This window comes from Acartia tonsa, chromosome 13 (assembly GCF_053477335.1).
Source record: "Acartia tonsa isolate MP-2025a chromosome 13, ASM5347733v1, whole genome shotgun sequence".
Lineage (NCBI taxonomy): Eukaryota > Metazoa > Arthropoda > Copepoda > Calanoida > Acartiidae > Acartia > Acartia tonsa.
In genome coordinates this window covers 11722341-11739859 of record NC_137272.1, presented here as the reverse complement: position 1 = coordinate 11739859, position 17519 = coordinate 11722341, and the positions used below count along the sequence as shown (strand labels likewise).

At 42.4% G+C, this 17519-nt stretch overlaps 3 protein-coding genes across 9 annotated transcripts in view; 2 read left to right on the top strand and 1 right to left on the bottom strand.

Moving 5' to 3' along the window:
• LOC145303809 (U3 small nucleolar RNA-associated protein 14 homolog C) overlaps window positions 1–17519 on the bottom strand; it is a 36538-nt gene that overhangs the window by 17210 nt on the left and 1809 nt on the right. For 5 of the 6 annotated variants that reach the window (XM_080145429.1, XM_080145431.1, XM_080145428.1 and 2 more), the window contains exons 3-10: window positions 17407–17491; window positions 17159–17209; window positions 16183–16260; window positions 15811–15873; window positions 14677–14852; window positions 14294–14378; window positions 14077–14133; window positions 12718–12787 (exon numbers count right to left, since the gene is read on the bottom strand). In XM_080145429.1, coding sequence (XP_080001555.1) covers window positions 12718–12787; window positions 14077–14133; window positions 14294–14378; window positions 14677–14852; window positions 15811–15873; window positions 16183–16260; window positions 17159–17209; window positions 17407–17491 — 665 coding nt within the window. The remainder of the gene's footprint in view (window positions 1–12717; window positions 12788–14076; window positions 14134–14293; window positions 14379–14676; window positions 14853–15810; window positions 15874–16182; window positions 16261–17158; window positions 17210–17406; window positions 17492–17519) is intronic. The other variant, XM_080145434.1, reaches the window with a different exon arrangement.
• On the top strand, window positions 14–10553 carry LOC145304274 (uncharacterized). 2 transcript variants are annotated; one of them, XM_080146128.1, is made up of 3 exons: window positions 14–218; window positions 364–522; window positions 9140–10553. In XM_080146128.1, exon 3 carries the CDS (start codon window positions 9141–9143, stop codon window positions 10425–10427), a length of 1287 nt encoding a protein of 428 aa, XP_080002254.1. In that variant the 5' UTR covers window positions 14–218; window positions 364–522; window position 9140; the 3' UTR covers window positions 10428–10553. The 2 variants fall into 2 exon arrangements, with proteins under 2 accessions (XP_080002254.1, XP_080002252.1); XM_080146126.1 differs by having other exon boundaries at window positions 14–522; window positions 9140–10482.
• Window positions 10645–12235, top strand: LOC145304275 (uncharacterized). Its single transcript, XM_080146129.1, has 2 exons — window positions 10645–11536; window positions 11994–12235. The coding sequence occupies exon 1, from the start codon at window positions 10662–10664 to the stop codon at window positions 11361–11363; it is 702 nt and encodes a 233-aa protein (XP_080002255.1). The 5' UTR covers window positions 10645–10661; the 3' UTR covers window positions 11364–11536; window positions 11994–12235.

Here is a 17519-nt window from a genome sequence, read left to right as displayed (position 1 = left end):
TAGATACAGGAATAAGGTATATGTCATGTACGCTAATGTATGTACACTTTCAGGCCACCAAATTTGGAGAAGAACAGAGGCTGCCTGCGGCTCACTGCGGCAGACATCATAATTTCGCGGTTGCAAATAGCAAATTACAGATTTTCATTTTTCAGACCGCTTAATTATAATGTCTGCCGGCTCTTTGGAAAACTAAGCTGTCCAGAATTAACATCCAGGTACAGCTTAGTTCTTCAAATCATTAACCTTTCCACCTTCCCTATTAACAAATAATGTAATTGGGGGGAGGATAGGACAATAGCTTAGGCCGGGTGAAGTTTAGGTTTCCACCAAATTTCCCAAAATATAACTCTATTTGTTTAGGCCTAACATCAAGATCTTCCAATAATTCCAGACTCCATTAAATGCCCTGAGGCCCCGCCTGGAGACCCTAACCGTACTCCCGTCCTGGCCCCCTGCACCCCTTGGATAACCTCTGGTGAGATTGTGATAATTTGATCCTTCCCTGCATTACAGACCCAGGTAGTTTATTATTGCAAAAGCTGCTCTATAACTAGCCAATCTGTAAGTCTTAAGCCTCAAGGGGGATATAGCATCCTTCCCGCACATTGATGTTTACAGACTGTTAATTCTGTACAGCTGCTGAGGTGCTTTACAACTAAGTGCCACCCACCCATAGGACAACTCCTTGTCCTCTTATTTAACAATAACTGTTAAGTAAGCCGAACCTGTTTTTCTCCCTACCCATAGGACAACTCCTTGTCCTCTTATTTAACAATATAGCTGTTAAATAATCCGTACCTGTTTCCCCCCCTACCCCTTTTCACCTCCCTGATAGCTTGCGGTCCCTGCCATACTGCGCCATATTAAAGACATCAAAAATTCGGTGAAGGTTCTCCCCTCATCATTTATTTGTTGTAAAAAACTCAAAAATATAAAAACACCAAAAAATATAAGCTAAAGAGAGGTTATAATTTAAATAAATAAATTAACAACAGCATTCAGTGGTCAATGAAGGAGATTTTCCTCACTAAACCACCCGGAGCAATTACACGCTCAAGGCATAACACCCTCTATCATCCATCTAACTCACACCCCACCCCTTCTCACACCAAACGTTCACAATCCGACTCTGCGACTGTTGCGAGTCGTCGGCCTAAAACCGTCAGAGTTTTAGCCAAAAAACATAAACTCAACACCCCGTTTGAATTACGCGCCAAAAAACTCCTTAAAACAAAAAAAGCGCTACTTCAACGGCAAAAACCGGTTGACCGCAACTCTAGGCCCGTCGTTTCCTCACGCAGGCCCAGCGTTAGTCGCACCCCCCCAGGCCAAAACAGCCACCACCGTAGCCCATCCCCGTCACCTATCCGAGGATTCCCTACACCCCCTGCAGCTCCCCAACTACTTGCAGCCCCCCACTTACCCTCCTCACCTGTTGATCCACTGGTAACTTTTCCCGTTATACATCCGTATAACGGCCTTTCACCACAAACCCCCACAACCCCTACAGATACTGAAGAGTTTGAGCTAGCCCCACAGCAACTAGATTGGGATAATTATTCCCCCATACCATCCTTCCAAAAATCAGCTTCAATTCTTGAAGAAGCTTTGGAACAACTCTATTCTGAAGATTTACAGAAAGAGGTTCAGGACGAGGTTTTTTATAACCCTGAACAGTTCCCATTACACGACCACCTCCCAGGCTCCGCTTATAACGCTTCCACATCGACACACAATATTAGTGTCGATCTATCTGCGCTTGATACAGCACAAACCCCAACCATGACTGATGAGGCAACCAAACTCATCATCGAATGCGATGTGTGCATGATGATAGACGAAGACTGTCAGAGCATCATAAATAACCCTGACAGGTTTAGCATTGAAAAGCTAGACAATAGTCTATCATTGTTGGAAGAAAAAGCCTCGTCAATTCGCCACATCATAGCTTTCTTTCGCAACAGCCCAGACCCAAGGGTCACCGAAGCTGACATGAACAAAGCGTTACAACTACGTATAGCCATGCGCTCAAAAATCGAGTTCATTCATGAACATCGTACATCACGTTTGAAAGCTCAACCGATTACGACGACTGCTGCTCCAGCAGTACCTCTCTCTACTTGCTCTGACGACTCGACTACCACTTCAGCAGTCGGATCCGAGGCAGGTACCTTACCATGTGATGGCCAAGTAATTGTGCCTCCAGCAGTTACGACTCAGGCCACAGCTGTTCCTGCTGCAACTATGCTCCAGCAAACAGCTCCCATCCCCAACCGCATAAATCCTACGACATATGCGGTAAAACAAGCAAGGGTAAAACAAAAAAGGGACCCCTTGCTTGTTGAGCTCGACGATCTCTGCGAAAAGTTCGGCGACCTTAAAACGACCGAAGTTAAGCAGTTAGGTCAGTTCAATAAACTTAATGCTCAATTCAAAGAGCTACTCGAAAAGGCACAGCGTTCCTTACATAAAGCCAAAACGCTTTGTGAGGACGCGATGCTTACGGACATGGAGGAAGATGCGACAGCATTGGATGCCCAGTCCACCACGCTCGAAACTGAAATATCCAGCGTGGAATCATACGTTGAACGCTTGAGGGACCGTTTCGGAGTGCCTATCTCAGGACACTCCTTCAATCAGCGTTCTTCCAACATTCCTATCCCTCACTTTTCTGGGGCCAAAACAGATAAACTTGACCTCTTTACATTCCAAAAGAAGTTCCAGATTTACATCGACTCAATGCCTTCCATAGCAGAAGTCGAAGCATTGGAGATACTGAAAGAGAAATGTCTCCAAGGCAATGCACAGATGTTGTGCTCTGCCGAAAAATCCATTAAGGCCTGTATGAAGCAGCTGTCGTTCCACTACGGCAGCAAAACCAGCATCATAGCTAAACGCAAGGCCAAAATCATGGAACTTGGACCATGCCCTAAATACAACTGGGAACAGAAGATCACATGGATGGTAAAACTCCGTTCACTGCTTGCTGACACCCAAGAATTTGCAAAAGAAAATGACGCGGAGCAAACCTTGTATCACGGCAAAACAGATATTGCCAACTCCGTGTTGAATCTTCTTAAAGGCGACTACTTTAAGGAGATGTCTAGAAAATTCATGTTGAGTGCAGATGAGCACGGGGAAGAAGACGGCCAGTATTGCTATGAACAACTTCTCCTCTTTCTTGACTCTGAGCTCCGCCAGCTACAGTATCAGCTCAATCAACATGAAGGGGCATCCCTCCACACTGGCACCGCAACTTCTATCGGCAACAATGCCAACACAAACAGCGGCAGTTCCAGTAACAAACAGTCCAATCATGCTGGTAACAACCCGGGTCATAAAAACTCGAACCGGAGTAAACCAGCCTCCCAAACCTACACAGCCTCCACCTTTTCGGCCTCGGAGGACCCAAAACCTCGCCAAAAAGGCAGGTTAGCCGACAAGTCGACTAAGACGCCCACTCCGCTCTTAGCATACACAGGTGCTGCTTCTAAGCCTGTATCGACTGATTGCGCGCTTTGTCAGAACAAACACACATATTTGTTCCAATGCCAGGTGTACATCAATACACCACACAAGGAGAAACGCCAACTCCATGGCAAGACAAAAGCCTGTCATAGGTGCCTCAGAATGGACGCCAACGTCAATTTCGACAATATTGACGAATGGTGGAACAATCCCAAAAACGATTGTCGCACCACCTTTTACTGCCAAGCTGACAATTGCCAGTACGCATCCTCACACCGCGTGCAAAAACACATCCTCGCCTGCTCAATTCATGTGGAGCAGAATAAAAAGAGGTTAGGCGATTTCCGCAAATCATTGCCCAAGGATGTCCCTATAACATCTGGCAACCTTCTGTTCATGGATAACATAACCATGAACCTCCAAACCGCTGACACCACACCCGACGTTTCCGACCCCAACACTTTCCCCGATGTTGCTGCTCCCGGCATCTTCATGTGCCAAAACGTCCCTGATCTCTCCGGCGACCCGTTGTTTGTATTCTATGACAGCGGTTGTGGTACAGCCGCAGTTTCAGCTTCTGCAGCGGCTAGACTAAATGCCACAGAACACAGACCTGGACCCACCCTCATGAACGTAGCAGGTGGTAAAGTCGTCCATCTTCCCTATGGCAGTGACAAGTTCACACTGCCATTAGTCGACAGTGCCATGTCCGCAACTATAATTGCTGCAAAAATGGACACGCTGACGGCTCCATTTCCTCGTTGGGACCTCAAGGAGCCTTATGGTGACCTTGCAAATCATTACAAAGGCCACGAGCTCCTCCCCACCGTACCAGATGTCATTGGCGGAGGCCAAGTCGACATAATCCTGGGAATCAAGTACAATTACTTGTTCCCAATGCGCATCTGCTCATTGCCCTGTGGCTTATCCTTATACAGAAGCCCACTCAAGGGTATCGACGGCCACACAGGTGTACTTGGTGGCCCCCACAAGGCTTGGGCTAAAGCAGCCGAGACTGTAAACTTTGTTGGTGCTGCTCTCTTCTTCACCAACGAGCTGTCTGCCTACCGCTATACCACTGAAACACTTCTGAACAGTGGCAGGAATTGGTGCGCGGATGACTCCAAAACCGACACCTTTCCGTATCTCCGTCCAATCACTGTTGAGGAAACAACAGACGAGGACGCTTCGCTGGATGTTCATACATACAGCACCAATATTCAACACGTCAAACGACATGAACGCAAGTATCTTGAGAGTGAAGACATAGGCACTCAAGCACCATACCGTTGCATAGCATGCCGTGGCTGCAATGACTGCAAAAACGGAGACATTCTGGAGGCAACTTCTCTGAAAGAAGAGGCCGAACAACTCCTAATAAAAAAGTCCGTCAAGTTCTTACCTGACGAACGCCGGATCGTAGCATCTCTTCCCTTCATTGCTGATCCGGTTAAGGAGTTACAACCAAACAAAAACAGGGCCCTCAAAGTTCTGGAGTCCCAGCTGCGAAAATTGCAGAAGGATCCAGAGGCCAAACTACAAGTTATGGCGTCACATGACAAACTAGCATTGAATGGCTATTCATGTGACATTGATGACCTATCCCCTGAGGAACGCGCCCTTGTAGACAATCTGCCAGGAGAATACTACCTCCCTTGGCGATTCGTCACTAAAGAAAACTCTCTTTCCACTCCAGTCAGGGTTGTATTTGACGCTTCTGCGACAACCTCATCAGGCAAAAGTCTGAACGACGTCCTAGCAAAGGGCACAAACAGACTCGAAAAAATCTTAGCTCTGGACATCAATTTCAGAGCAGGTCCACATGCTTTCGCATGCGACATACGGATGGCATACAATCAGATTAAGTTGGATCCATCTGATTTCCGCTGGCACAAGTACTTGTGGGTTGATAGCCTTGCCCCTGGTGGCACCATCAGAACGCGCATCATGCGCACCATCATTTATGGGGTTAAACCTTCTGGCAACCAAACGGCAGAAGGTCTTGAACAGGTAGCTCAGTATGTCATGGACAACCATCCTGAACATACTGCAGGTGCCCAGGTTCTCAAAACCAAAACTTATGTTGATGATACTTCTGATTCAACAGACTCCGCAATTGAACTAGACAAAATCATTGCGGGAGTCAAATTCACTCTTGACTTAGCAGGCATGAGCGTTAAAAGCTTTGTCAAATCTTCAGCTGTACCTGAAGACACTGTGTCGAATGATGGCACACATGTTAGCTACCTCGGCTATCGATGGGCTCCACTTGCTGACACTCTCAGTCTGGACGTCAAACCTCTCTCGTTCGGTAAAACAAAACGAGGTAAAAGACCTCCACCAGTAGAAGGAAGTCTTGAAGAGGCTCTTCTACACAATTTCACAAAAAGAACAATCTTGTCGCAAGTTGCCTCTAACTTCGACCTTCTCGGACTCTGCACCCCCGTGACTGCTAAATTCAAAGCAGACTATCACGACCTCCTTTCTTACGCCACTGGTTGGGACGACGGTCTCCCAACCAAGTTGCTTCCCACATGGGTGACTAACATTGAAACGATGCAACAACTTGCGTCAGTTTCGTGCCCACGGTCCGTAATTCCGGCAAATTCTGAGCCCAAAGTTGATCTGTTAGTATCTGTTGATGCTAGTCAAAACATGGCAATCGTATGCGTGCATGTTAGGTCAAGGTCTCTCACAGGCGAGGTCACTGTCCGACTAGCTGCTGCCAAATCAAAGATTGTAACTGGTAGCACAATTCCTCGAGCAGAGCTCAGGGCAGCTGTTGTAGGCACCATTCTCGCAACAACCGTCGCCAAAAATCTCAAAAACAAGGTAGAAAAAGTCACCTACTTCACAGACTCTTCAGTTGTGCTATCTTGGCTTCATCAAGATGCACGCCCTCTTTCTCTTGGCGTACGCAGCTGCGTCATCGAAATTCGCCGATTCTCTTCCCCAGACCAATGGCGACATGTTGAATCTGAAAACAACATAGCCGACTTGGGTACTCGTTTCCTCGCCACTATCAAGGATATCGATGCTAATTCTGAATGGCAAAACGGCAAACCCTGGATGTATCTTGATTACCAGGACATGCCAGCCCAATCCTTCCAAGATCTTAAACTATCAATGGAAGCGAAGCAGGCCGCTGCCCAAGAGGTCAGAATCCTCCACGGTGATACGAAATCACCTCAGGAAAGAACGGCAGAGATAACCAAGTTCTCGAATTATCTCTACGACCCGTGCAAACGGTCATGGCCCAAGTCTCTCCGTGTCATGGCCATTGTTCGAAAATTCTGCTTTTTCGACTTCAAATCGTACCGTAATTTGAAGGCCCCCCCTCATCCAAATCCTCAGGTCGTCCAACTTTCGGACGAAGAAATCCACAAGGCGGAGAACTACTACTTTAGACTCGCTACTAAAGAAGTGCTTAAGTTCTCCAACTCAAAGGCCCACGGCAACAATGTCGTCACTGACGATGGCATTATCAAATACAATGGTCGTATTGTCGAGGGCACTAACATAGAAGACGTTGACAATATCATGCCTGATTTGTCTCCCCTCCACTTCGTTAGACCGATAGTCGATCGGTACAGCTTAATAGCATACTCCGTTATGCTATACGCCCATCAAGAGCTTGCACTACACAGAAATGTAAACGCAACACTCTTAGAATCCAGGCACATTGCCTACATTCTTAATGGCAGAGATCTCTCCAAAGAGATCAGAGCGGCTTGCCCACATTGTCGTAGGTTCAAGGCCAAGCTTCTAGAAGCTGAAATGGGACCAATCCATCAAAACAGATTGACCATTGCTCCCCCGTTCTACTACTGCCAACTTGACCTAATGGGTCCGTTCTTAGCTCACTGTGAACATAACCACAGATCCACAGTCAAGGTTTGGGGTCTAGTCTGTAGAGACCCAGCCTCATCCGCAACGGCTTGTTATGCTATGACGAAGTATAACACAGACGCTTTTCTTCAAGCTTTCCAACGATTCGTTCATCGTTATTGCTACCCTAAAAAGGTCTTCATCGACCCAGGTGCACAGCTCATCAAGGGCGTAGCAAAATCAGAGTTTTCCATGGCTGACATCACTAAAACGCTCAATGGAAAAAGCTGCAGCATAGAGTACGAGATCGGTCCAACTGCTGCCCACAATTATCAAGGTTGCGTGGAACGCTCAATCAAAGAGATAAAAACTTTGTTCCATGCAACATTCAACGGTCTCAAGCTGGACGTCATGTCCTTTGAGACCGCCTTTTCATACATTGCCAATGAAATAAACAACATGCCAATCTGCACGGTATCCAGAACGGAGGATATAGGTCATGCAGACCTTATCACGCCTAACCGTCTGATACACGGCAGGAATAACAGGCGTGCACCCACTGGACCAATGAGGGTAGAGCAACCATCCCGCCTATTGGAACAGATGGAACGCCTCTATCAATCATGGTGGCAGATCTGGCTGTATGAACGCCTTCCAGATTACATTCCAAGACCAAAGAAATTTGGCAAAACAGGTCCACAACCAAAAGAAATGGATATCGTTGTTTTCCTCCGGTCCCCAGATGAGTTGATTGGCGATCAACTCTGGCGCCTTGGCCAGGTCCTACACCTCATCACTTCTGATGATGGTATCGTCCGTCAGGTAATTATCCGTTGGCGGAAACACTGGAAGGAAGAGTTTCATGAAACCAGAAGAAGTGTCCGGCACATTGCCATCCTGTTCTCCGAGGACGAGCTCGCGCTAATTGACCAGATCAGATCCGCGGCCTCCAAGTGTGACGAGTCTTACACTTCGGAGCAACGCAAACTAAAAACCTCCCATTAAAACCATTCCTGTAACGGGATAACACAATGCATTGCACATGAGTTACACCCGCTAAACGTTGGCTGAAATTGCCGAAGATAATAATTTTAACTTCATTTGATACGCATTTCCAAGATTTGCATTTCTAATTTTAAACCTACTAATAAAGGCTGTAGTTGCCGAAGATAGTAATTTTACCCTCATTGACACGCATTTCCATGATCTGCATGCTTCAATTTTAAACCTACTAATAAAGGCTGTAGTTGCCGAAGATAATAATTTTAACCTCACAGACACGCATTTCCATGATATGCATTTGTGATAAATTTCTCATTCAAATAAATAAAGGCTGTAAGTGCCGAAGACATAAAAAACCAACCTATTAAATAAAGGCTGAATTGGCCCACCTCTCTGAATACGGCTGTAATTGCTTTACAAACCAACAATTAATATTAATAATGTTATTATTAAATATTAAATTACAACATAAGAAGAATCCTACTTACAGGTTCACACACCTGTTAATAACGTTAATAATCATATTATTAAATGTTAAATTATAACAAGTAAATGATGATTAATGCCCTTAATAATTTTATTATTAAATGATGAATTGCCTCTAGAAGTTTAACCCACCTACGAGGATGATGGTTCTACATCAATAACCGATAAATTGATTCCAGCCGAAGAAAACCTGGATTAGTGTTATCAAATATTAAATTTAAATGCTCTTATATAATAATCATTACTTGCCAATCTTCCTTTAGCTTTACGAATATTATAAACCATTGTAAACAATACACCCCATAAAAGCCTTCTCTTTCTCTTTTATAAACAAAATTTTTTTTTATTCCAGGATGGATTCCAACATTTCCGCCATCTCCAACAACGGCCCCGTTCTCAGCGCCCCTCTAACCAAACCGCTAGCTGTTGTTGAAAAAGATCTAAAGGAGAAGAGAAAGGAGCTGCTAGATCGACTACACCCAGGCTCCGTTACCCGAATTGAACCCGCTCTGTTCCAGAATGTCAACAACCCGGATATACGGGAGATGCTTGAAGCTGAAAATACATTATTGGAAGCTACCTTGTGCGCTCAAGAAAATATCAAAACTCTTGAAGAAAAAATTAACCAGGAACTGCACAAGATAGACGTCACTGACAACCAGGGTGGAAACTTCCTACCTAACGAGGAAGAATACGTTCAAATCCCGGCTTGGACTCTAAAAGGCACCCACTGTTCAAGTACCCGCCAGGTTAGGGAAGAGGCTCAGAAGAGAGCCCGCCTCGAAATATTATACAAACAAAAATTTCCCGAGGAGCCTAAACCCCCCCCGTGTAACATGGACAGTGAATTGACAAAGAGTATTGATAATCTCTATCAAATATTCCATGCTAGCCCAATGCCCACCTTCTTCGACAGATGGCACCAACTTGATCTGATACATGAGCTGCTTGGAAAGGATGATGTATCCGCCCCCAGATTCCAAAAAATGTACTCCCTTTACGTACAGGCGGAATACCTCAGAGGCAAGGAAGCAGCGATGGAAACCACACTCGCCCGTTTAGAGTTCCACCGTGAACAGAAGTTCTACGAATACAGAAAAAAGACTTCTGACAACATGCAAAATTCCATCAGCCAGATTCCAAAGCATAATAGTAAAATGCTCTACTGTAGAAATCAAGCTTGCCCTGACTGTAAGCACACCACCAAACCTTCTTTGAAAACCCACGGTCTCCAGAATTCTGGTTCAAGAAGGAAAAAACAAAAAGTTTCCCAGGTCAAACAGCAGGAACCCTCCACCTCAAGACAGCGCTCACGCTCCCGCTCGTCTACAAAACGGCGCTCGCCATCTAGGCGCCGTTATTCTACACGACACTATTCCCCAAAACGCCGTTCTTATTCTAGAAGGCGTTCTCCCCCGAAACAACGTTCACCTACACGACGACGGTCACCATCACCTGCTGTACGTCAAGACTACCGCCGACCAGCAGACTATGATGATAGATATGCACACAGTCATGTCAACACACCACAGGGTAGATACGTCCGTCACTTCCAAAGTGAGAGTCATCATGATAACACCTATGACCCCTCACGCCAGGACGGTTACGGCTATATACCTGTAACAGACCGTCTCTATTAAGTCTCTATTAAAATTTTCTATTAAAGAAAAAATGTGTCGATAAATAAAATTATCATTTTTTCATCCTGTTTGTGCCGCTACAAGTTTCGTTTTATCAATTTTATCAAATTCTTATCTAATTTCAGATAAAAGCCAAACTCAAAAATGAGCACCCCCTTCCACCTGCTAGCCTGCCTTGGAGAACCATACGACCACGGTAGGTTTTTAATGCATGAAGTAGGCGACATTCAGGGGATGCTCGAGTCCATCCGGCGTGGGATTGAAGACCACGCCCGGTACTTCCCGGAGGACAGGGTAAACGCCCGTTACCTGAACGGCTACCCCCGCCGGATCTCCCATCTAGAAGATGAGGTAGATAGCTGGGTGTACTGGGCTTTCCAGCTACCGGAGGAGGAAGTCAGAAAAAGGTTGCAGACCATCAGGAATAAGGTTTTCCGGATATCTACAGAAATGGGCCCAGCCGCAGAGGCCCATTACTGGTCTATCGTTCCGGCTTGGCAGCGTCCCAAAACCGTCACACCCTGGCGGGTAATATCTGAAACCAGGCTGAAAAGGTTGGTAAGGGAGCTAAAGGAAGCAAAGGACCAGCTGCGGGGCAGATGTACAGAAAGAATGTACCTGAGCATGCTCCGCAACTCCAACCAGCAGCTGGAGCTTTTGGATTTAAAAACCAAAGAGGTTCTGGCTCTTAAAGAGCAGCTCCAGCAGGCCGTTGCCAAAAAAGACGCGGCCGTAGTTCGTGCCCGTCTAGCAGAACGCCAGGCTGCCCAGGACGAAGCATGGTATGAAGAGCAGCTGGCGGCTGCCGATCTAGCGCAGGAGCAAGCCGCTGCAGACACTATGCGGGTCTGCCAGGAAAAGCAGCAGATCCAGCAGCGCCAGGCAGAACTGGAAATTATAAATCTCTGCCTCCACCTAAAAGACCTTACAATTTAAATACCTCCATTCAGTTTTTCTTATTTTTTTTCCAAGTTTTCTTTTCATTCTTTCACCAAATTCAAAACCAATATGTCTTTCAGAAAAGACATAATAATTCCAAAAGAAAAAAAAAAAATGTGATGACCAGCCACTCCATATGCCACTCCGAATGCCACTTCCATTTTTTAAAGGTCCAGCGGTGACGGCTTCGGGGGTGTATTGTCATGTATTCTTTTTTCTCCACTTTATATTGTACATTGCAGTGATCAGCCCACAGCCCTATGTTCTTCTTTTTCTTGCCGGGAGTGTCATGTACGCTAATGTATGTACACTTTCAGGCCACCAAATTTGGAGAAGAACAGAGGCTGCCTGCGGCTCACTGCGGCAGACATCATAATTTCGCGGTTGCAAATAGCAAATTACAGATTTTCATTTTTCAGACCGCTTAATTATAATGTCTGCCGGCTCTTTGGAAAACTAAGCTGTCCAGAATTAACATCCAGGTACAGCTTAGTTCTTCAAATCATTAACCTTTCCACCTTCCCTATTAACAAATAATGTAATTGGGGGGAGGATAGGACAATAGCTTAGGCCGGGTGAAGTTTAGGTTTCCACCAAATTTCCCAAAATATAACTCTATTTGTTTAGGCCTAACATCAAGATCTTCCAATAATTCCAGACTCCATTAAATGCCCTGAGGCCCCGCCTGGAGACCCTAACCGTACTCCCGTCCTGGCCCCCTGCACCCCTTGGATAACCTCTGGTGAGATTGTGATAATTTGATCCTTCCCTGCATTACAGACCCAGGTAGTTTATTATTGCAAAAGCTGCTCTATAACTAGCCAATCTGTAAGTCTTAAGCCTCAAGGGGGATATAGCATCCTTCCCGCACAGTATAGCCAACGAGCGAATTAAATCTAAATAATGTTTGGGGGGCAGATAAACAGATCGTCAATCTAAGTTTTGCCCCCCACTCCTCCCCAACGACAGATGAAAATCAAGTATAGATTTCGTGATTTTTTTGGAATCAATATGCTGATATAAATGGTTGTTTCGACGTCGGGGGATGATGGGCTGGGATATTAATGCCTTGAGAGTTATTAAATTGGCGTTTCTGTAAGGCAAGATCAAAAGAATCACTGATGGAGTCAAATAGCTTTCAATCAATCAAGACCTGCCCATTTGAAACCCACCTCCGACTTAATTTTGAAAATAACTTTAAAAAATACTAGGGTTGGGCTGTATATCCGGCTGACTTTTAATGCCGGACATCCGATCCGGTAATTTGCCGGATATCGAACGTTGGCCAGATAACCGGCCCAACCCTAAAATATACATAAAAATTTTGAAATACATATGCGAGAATATTTACCATTTCAGCTCTTTTTGACATTTCCTTGGTTCCTTTGTCTAAACTGCCGATTAGATCATCCATGTTGACCCTATAAAATTACATATTTCAATATGAAAATCAACTAACATAGAAATTAGGGTTGGGCAGGATATTCGGCCATTTTCAATATTCGGCCGGGTACGGAATATTGAAACCTTCCGGATACTGGATATCCGGCTGATTTTTAGTGTCGGATATCCGATAATTTGTCAGATATCAACCGGATATCCGGTATCCGACCAAAAAAGTATACGGCCCAACCCTAATAGAAAGTAAGATAACAACAACTATTAGAAAAGAAGCACAGAAAAGTCATGGATGGAGAAACAGTGACATTAAAAATAGAGAAAGAAAAAGAGAAACTGGATATAATAAATAGTAGTAAATAACGAAACCTTTATAACATATACGTATTATGCCTTTTGTAAATTGACCGATGATCAGATGGATCTAAAGAGTTGTACACAATATGCTCTTTGAAATAAGGATGTCAACATCCATAAGTAGCGAAGCACAAAATCTATAATGAAATGGACAAACAGACAAAGTGAGTTATAGAGCAGATAGATTAACTGTTATCATAACAAAGAAAAGAAAGAGAAAGATATGCAAATAAATATATAAAAACCTAAAATCACGAAACCTTAACAAATTAAGGCTTATGTCTGAAAATTTAAAAAGAAAAGCAGCTTTAAAAATGCTTCAAAGCAGTCATAATACCATAGATTTTGCGTACCTAATTATGGAGCACAAAGAAGGGAATATTGGCAAGAAGTTTCAGTTGTGTATCTTTTGTAGGAGCCAAGAAAATCTGTTGTAAGAAAAGTAAAGGCGACTAAAAAGCTATTTAAAAGCAGTCCGGCCGCTATAGATGATTTATACTTAATTATGCTCCATATTGATGGGAATGTTGACAAAAAGTTTCAGCCTTCTATCTTTTACAAGAACCGAGAACATCATTTTTGAAATATAAAAGCAGCTAGAAAGCTGCTTAAAAGCAGTCTGACCGCTAATTATGTTTTGTTGGAGCTGAGTAAATCCCATTTCCCCAATAGCGTTACGAACTGACTGACTACTGTAGGACACCTGACATCGAGGGTCCAGATAGGGGGTATGATGGGTACATTTTGGTGAAGGGACTTTCTGACTGACGGACAAAGTGAATTAGAGAGTAGCTTCGCACTAAAACGGAAATCTTTAAACACAAAAAAGCATTCTTTCTTAGATACCTAGCAGTCGGGAAAAGTCATATTTCCTCCATAGCGTTACAGACTGCCTGTCGGACAGACAAAGCGACGTATAGCGTAGCTTCGCTACTAAAAAAATGTGATATCTTACTTGTTTTCACTATCTGCATTAGTAAGAACTGTAGACCCTCTTGATGCGAAAATTTGCCTGAAGTTGATAAAAAATATTAATAAGGTACAAAATAAATAGATATTATCATTAATAAATTGAAAATAAGAGGGAAGGGAGCTAATTTTTTCCCCTGTGCCTAATCCCTGCGGAGAACCCTTAAGAACAAGCAAACAATACCCTAATAAAATATTCTTACTTTTTCTGACCGCCAGCCAGTGTTGCCATGGATTCAATAAATTCAGCATTTCCATCATCACTGTCATCGTCAGAATAGCCACCATCTAAATAATATATATTGGATAAATTCACTGAGTGAAAAAGTCTTTGATACTTCTTAGTTATTTATTGAAAAATATTTTGGTGGACATTGCACCCTCTTCAGTCTTGTAGTTTAACTGGATAAAAAGCATCTATGGGCACTTAAGGTGGTGAAGGGTTGAATTCAACCCCTCATTTTTTTATTTTAGTTTAAAAAGAAAAAGTAAAAAGGATTGGGGTGGTGACATTTTTTTTCTAGGTGCGATTTCTATTTGGAGAATAGTGTTAACGTCCCCCAAATTAGCTAGAACCCTGAACTACCTTGAAAATCGTCATCAGCAAAGTTGTCCGGGTTAGGCAGCAACATGTTGAGTATATCTGTGCCTTCCTTCATTTCAAACTTGGCATACTCGGGTTTATCAGCTGATTTGGCGGACTCGTCAGAATTATGAATAGTGGACTGTGGCACAGCAAGGAATCTACTACTTTCGGTTCCTACAGGTCATAGTACACAACTTTCATTTACAGGTTTGGTTAATATTACAACATACATAAGTAGCAAAGCACAAGAAAGTAAGGGTTGCACAAGACAGTGTGATAAAGCAGATATTCTGAAGAAATAAAAAAAGGAAAGAGAAAATAAATACAGATTTTTTGTGAATAGAACAAAAGTATTACTTAATTTATCTTACTTACCATTGACAAAAAAAATAATCTACTTTTTTCTTTGTTGGGTTGGGTGCTTTGTATGAGCAAAAATATTTGGCGATTTTCAACAACTTATGCCATGTAAACCTGTTTTTCCTAAGCATATGATTTGGAGAATATTAATGAACCAACGCCAAAATAACTTTCAATGCTTCTTTCTTAATTCCAAACGACTGACAGCAAAGTCAGATTAGGCATATCATTAGAATTGCAATTAAAAGATCTCAAAGAAATCTGTAACATTAATTACAAAAAATGATAAGAAATTGCACAGCACACAAAAAAATCGGCGTTATCCTCTTAGAATTTTTTTTTCAATTTTGTACCCCCCGACTACCCACGAACAACTATTTTAGGTTAGGTTAGGTTTTAGGCTAGGGAGCCGAGCGCTGCGGCTAGGCAGGCAAGGGGGCCGAGCGCTGCGGCTAGGCAGGCAAAGGGGGCCTAGCGCTGCGGCTAGGCAGGCTAGGCCGTCAAAAAATCATTTTTTTCCTCAAAATCGCGCGTTTTTGATGGCTTTGCCATTCCTGTAAATTTTTACTTATTTCTTTTTTTTAAATCTCTAAATTCCGGTTCTAATAAAATGTGTACAGAGACTGTGTGGTCCGCCATTTAGAAGCAAGCTGCATTTAAATTCATTTATTCAAATCAATAACCTTGGAATTTGGCGTTGGTTCATTAATATTTCCAAAACCAAAATCATAGGCTACTGTTCATTACAGTAGTAATTAAAAGTTTTCTGTTCCTGAGAGAGAGAGTAACTTTGATTGAATGTTGTCTGTAGCCAAAGATTGTGCATTTTCTTTTTCTGTTTAGATAGTTTTATTACATTCTCTTTCTCATATAATGCAAATGTCCGTATGTCTGTAGTATTTGTTTAGGAGTAGACGAGACGTGATTTTCTTGTCTTTAAGATAATCAGCTTTATTTTTGGTGCAAAAAATTAATTAAGACATTTGAGTGTGAATTACACTAGTAATCGAAAATTAATAAATTCAATCTCTCATAATATTTGGAGACTTTTAATTGGATTGTTCAAAGCTTCAGTGTCTAATCTTTTCAACCAATAATTTTACTCTGTTTTATTTGGGTGCACAGACTAGAATATAATAATTTCCTTCGCCATCGTTGTTATCATCATTCTTGTTTTTCTCATTCTCTGCTTTTTTCAACTTTCTCATAGCTAATTCTTCTTTACTAAAAGTTATTTTAAATTAAGACTTTTTTCATTCTTCAAAAAATGGATTGTTTAACCAGGGTTGGTAAAAAAAACAGGTTTTTAAAAGAAAAAGAACAAACCCCTTTCTTTTTTGGTTTAAACCAGTTTTTTTTTTAACAATATCCAAATTGTAGTATTCTAATTTAGTATAAAGTTAATTATCTGTATAATATTTTAAATATCTGTCTGTCTCTATTTCACTGTGTCTACTGTTGTATGCTATTAGATATAATTACCAAAGTTCAAGATTTAAACTATTAAAAGAATTTTATATCAGGTATTTTATTAGGTTTTTGACACTTATTTACTGTATTATTTACATTATAAAAAAATATATCTGAAAAGATAGGCCTTTGTATAAATATTTTTTTTAAAACCATCCCCAACTTGTTTTTTTTGTTTTTGTTTAAACCAAGTGGTTTCTTTAATGCCAACCCTGTGTTTAACAGGTTATGGGAAATTGATTGGAATGTTGACAAGAAGTTTCAGCCTTCTATCTTTTACAGGAGCCTAGAAAATCAGTTTTGAAATTTAAAAGCTGCTTAAAAGCAGTCTGACCGCTATTTTTGTTTAACACTTAATTAATGGGAATGTTGTCAAGTAGTTTCAGCTTTCTATCTTTTATAGGAGCTGAGTAAATCCCATTTCCCCCATAGCGTTACGGACAGACTGACTGCCTAACTGACTTATTGATGGAAGTTAATTATAGAGTAGCTTTGGTACTAAAAAGCAAATCTTCAAACACCAAAAAAAGCAATATTTCTTAGATAGCAGTTGAGAAAAGTCATATTTACTCCATAGCGTTAGGGACTGCCAGTCGGACAGACAAAGTGAATTATAGCGTAGCTTCGCTACTAAAAAACTGTAATATCTTACTTGATTTCCCTATTTGCACCAGTAAGAAATCCTCCTGATGCAAAAATTTGCCTAAAGTTAATAAAAATATTAATAAGGTACAAAATAAATAGTTATAAACACAAATAAATTAAAAATAAGAGGGGAGGGAGCTAGTATTTTCCCCTGTGCCTAATCCCTGTGGGGAACCCTTAGCCTGCAAAGAAATCATGTACATAACCTAACCTAAAGTAACAAAAATCAAACGATACCCTAATAAATATTCTTACTTTTTCTGACCGCCAGCAAGTGTCGCCATGGATTCAATAAATTCGGCATTTCCATCATCACTGTCGTCGTCAGAATTGCCACCATCTAAATAATATATATTGGTACTAGCGGC

Excerpts from the sequence above, each read along its gene's own strand:
- LOC145304274 (XM_080146128.1), top strand. The coding sequence starts at position 9,141 with ATGGATTCCAACATTTCCGCCATCTCCAACAACGGCCCCGTTCTCAGC.
- LOC145304275 (XM_080146129.1), top strand. The coding sequence starts at position 10,662 with ATGCTCGAGTCCATCCGGCGTGGGATTGAAGACCACGCCCGGTACTTC.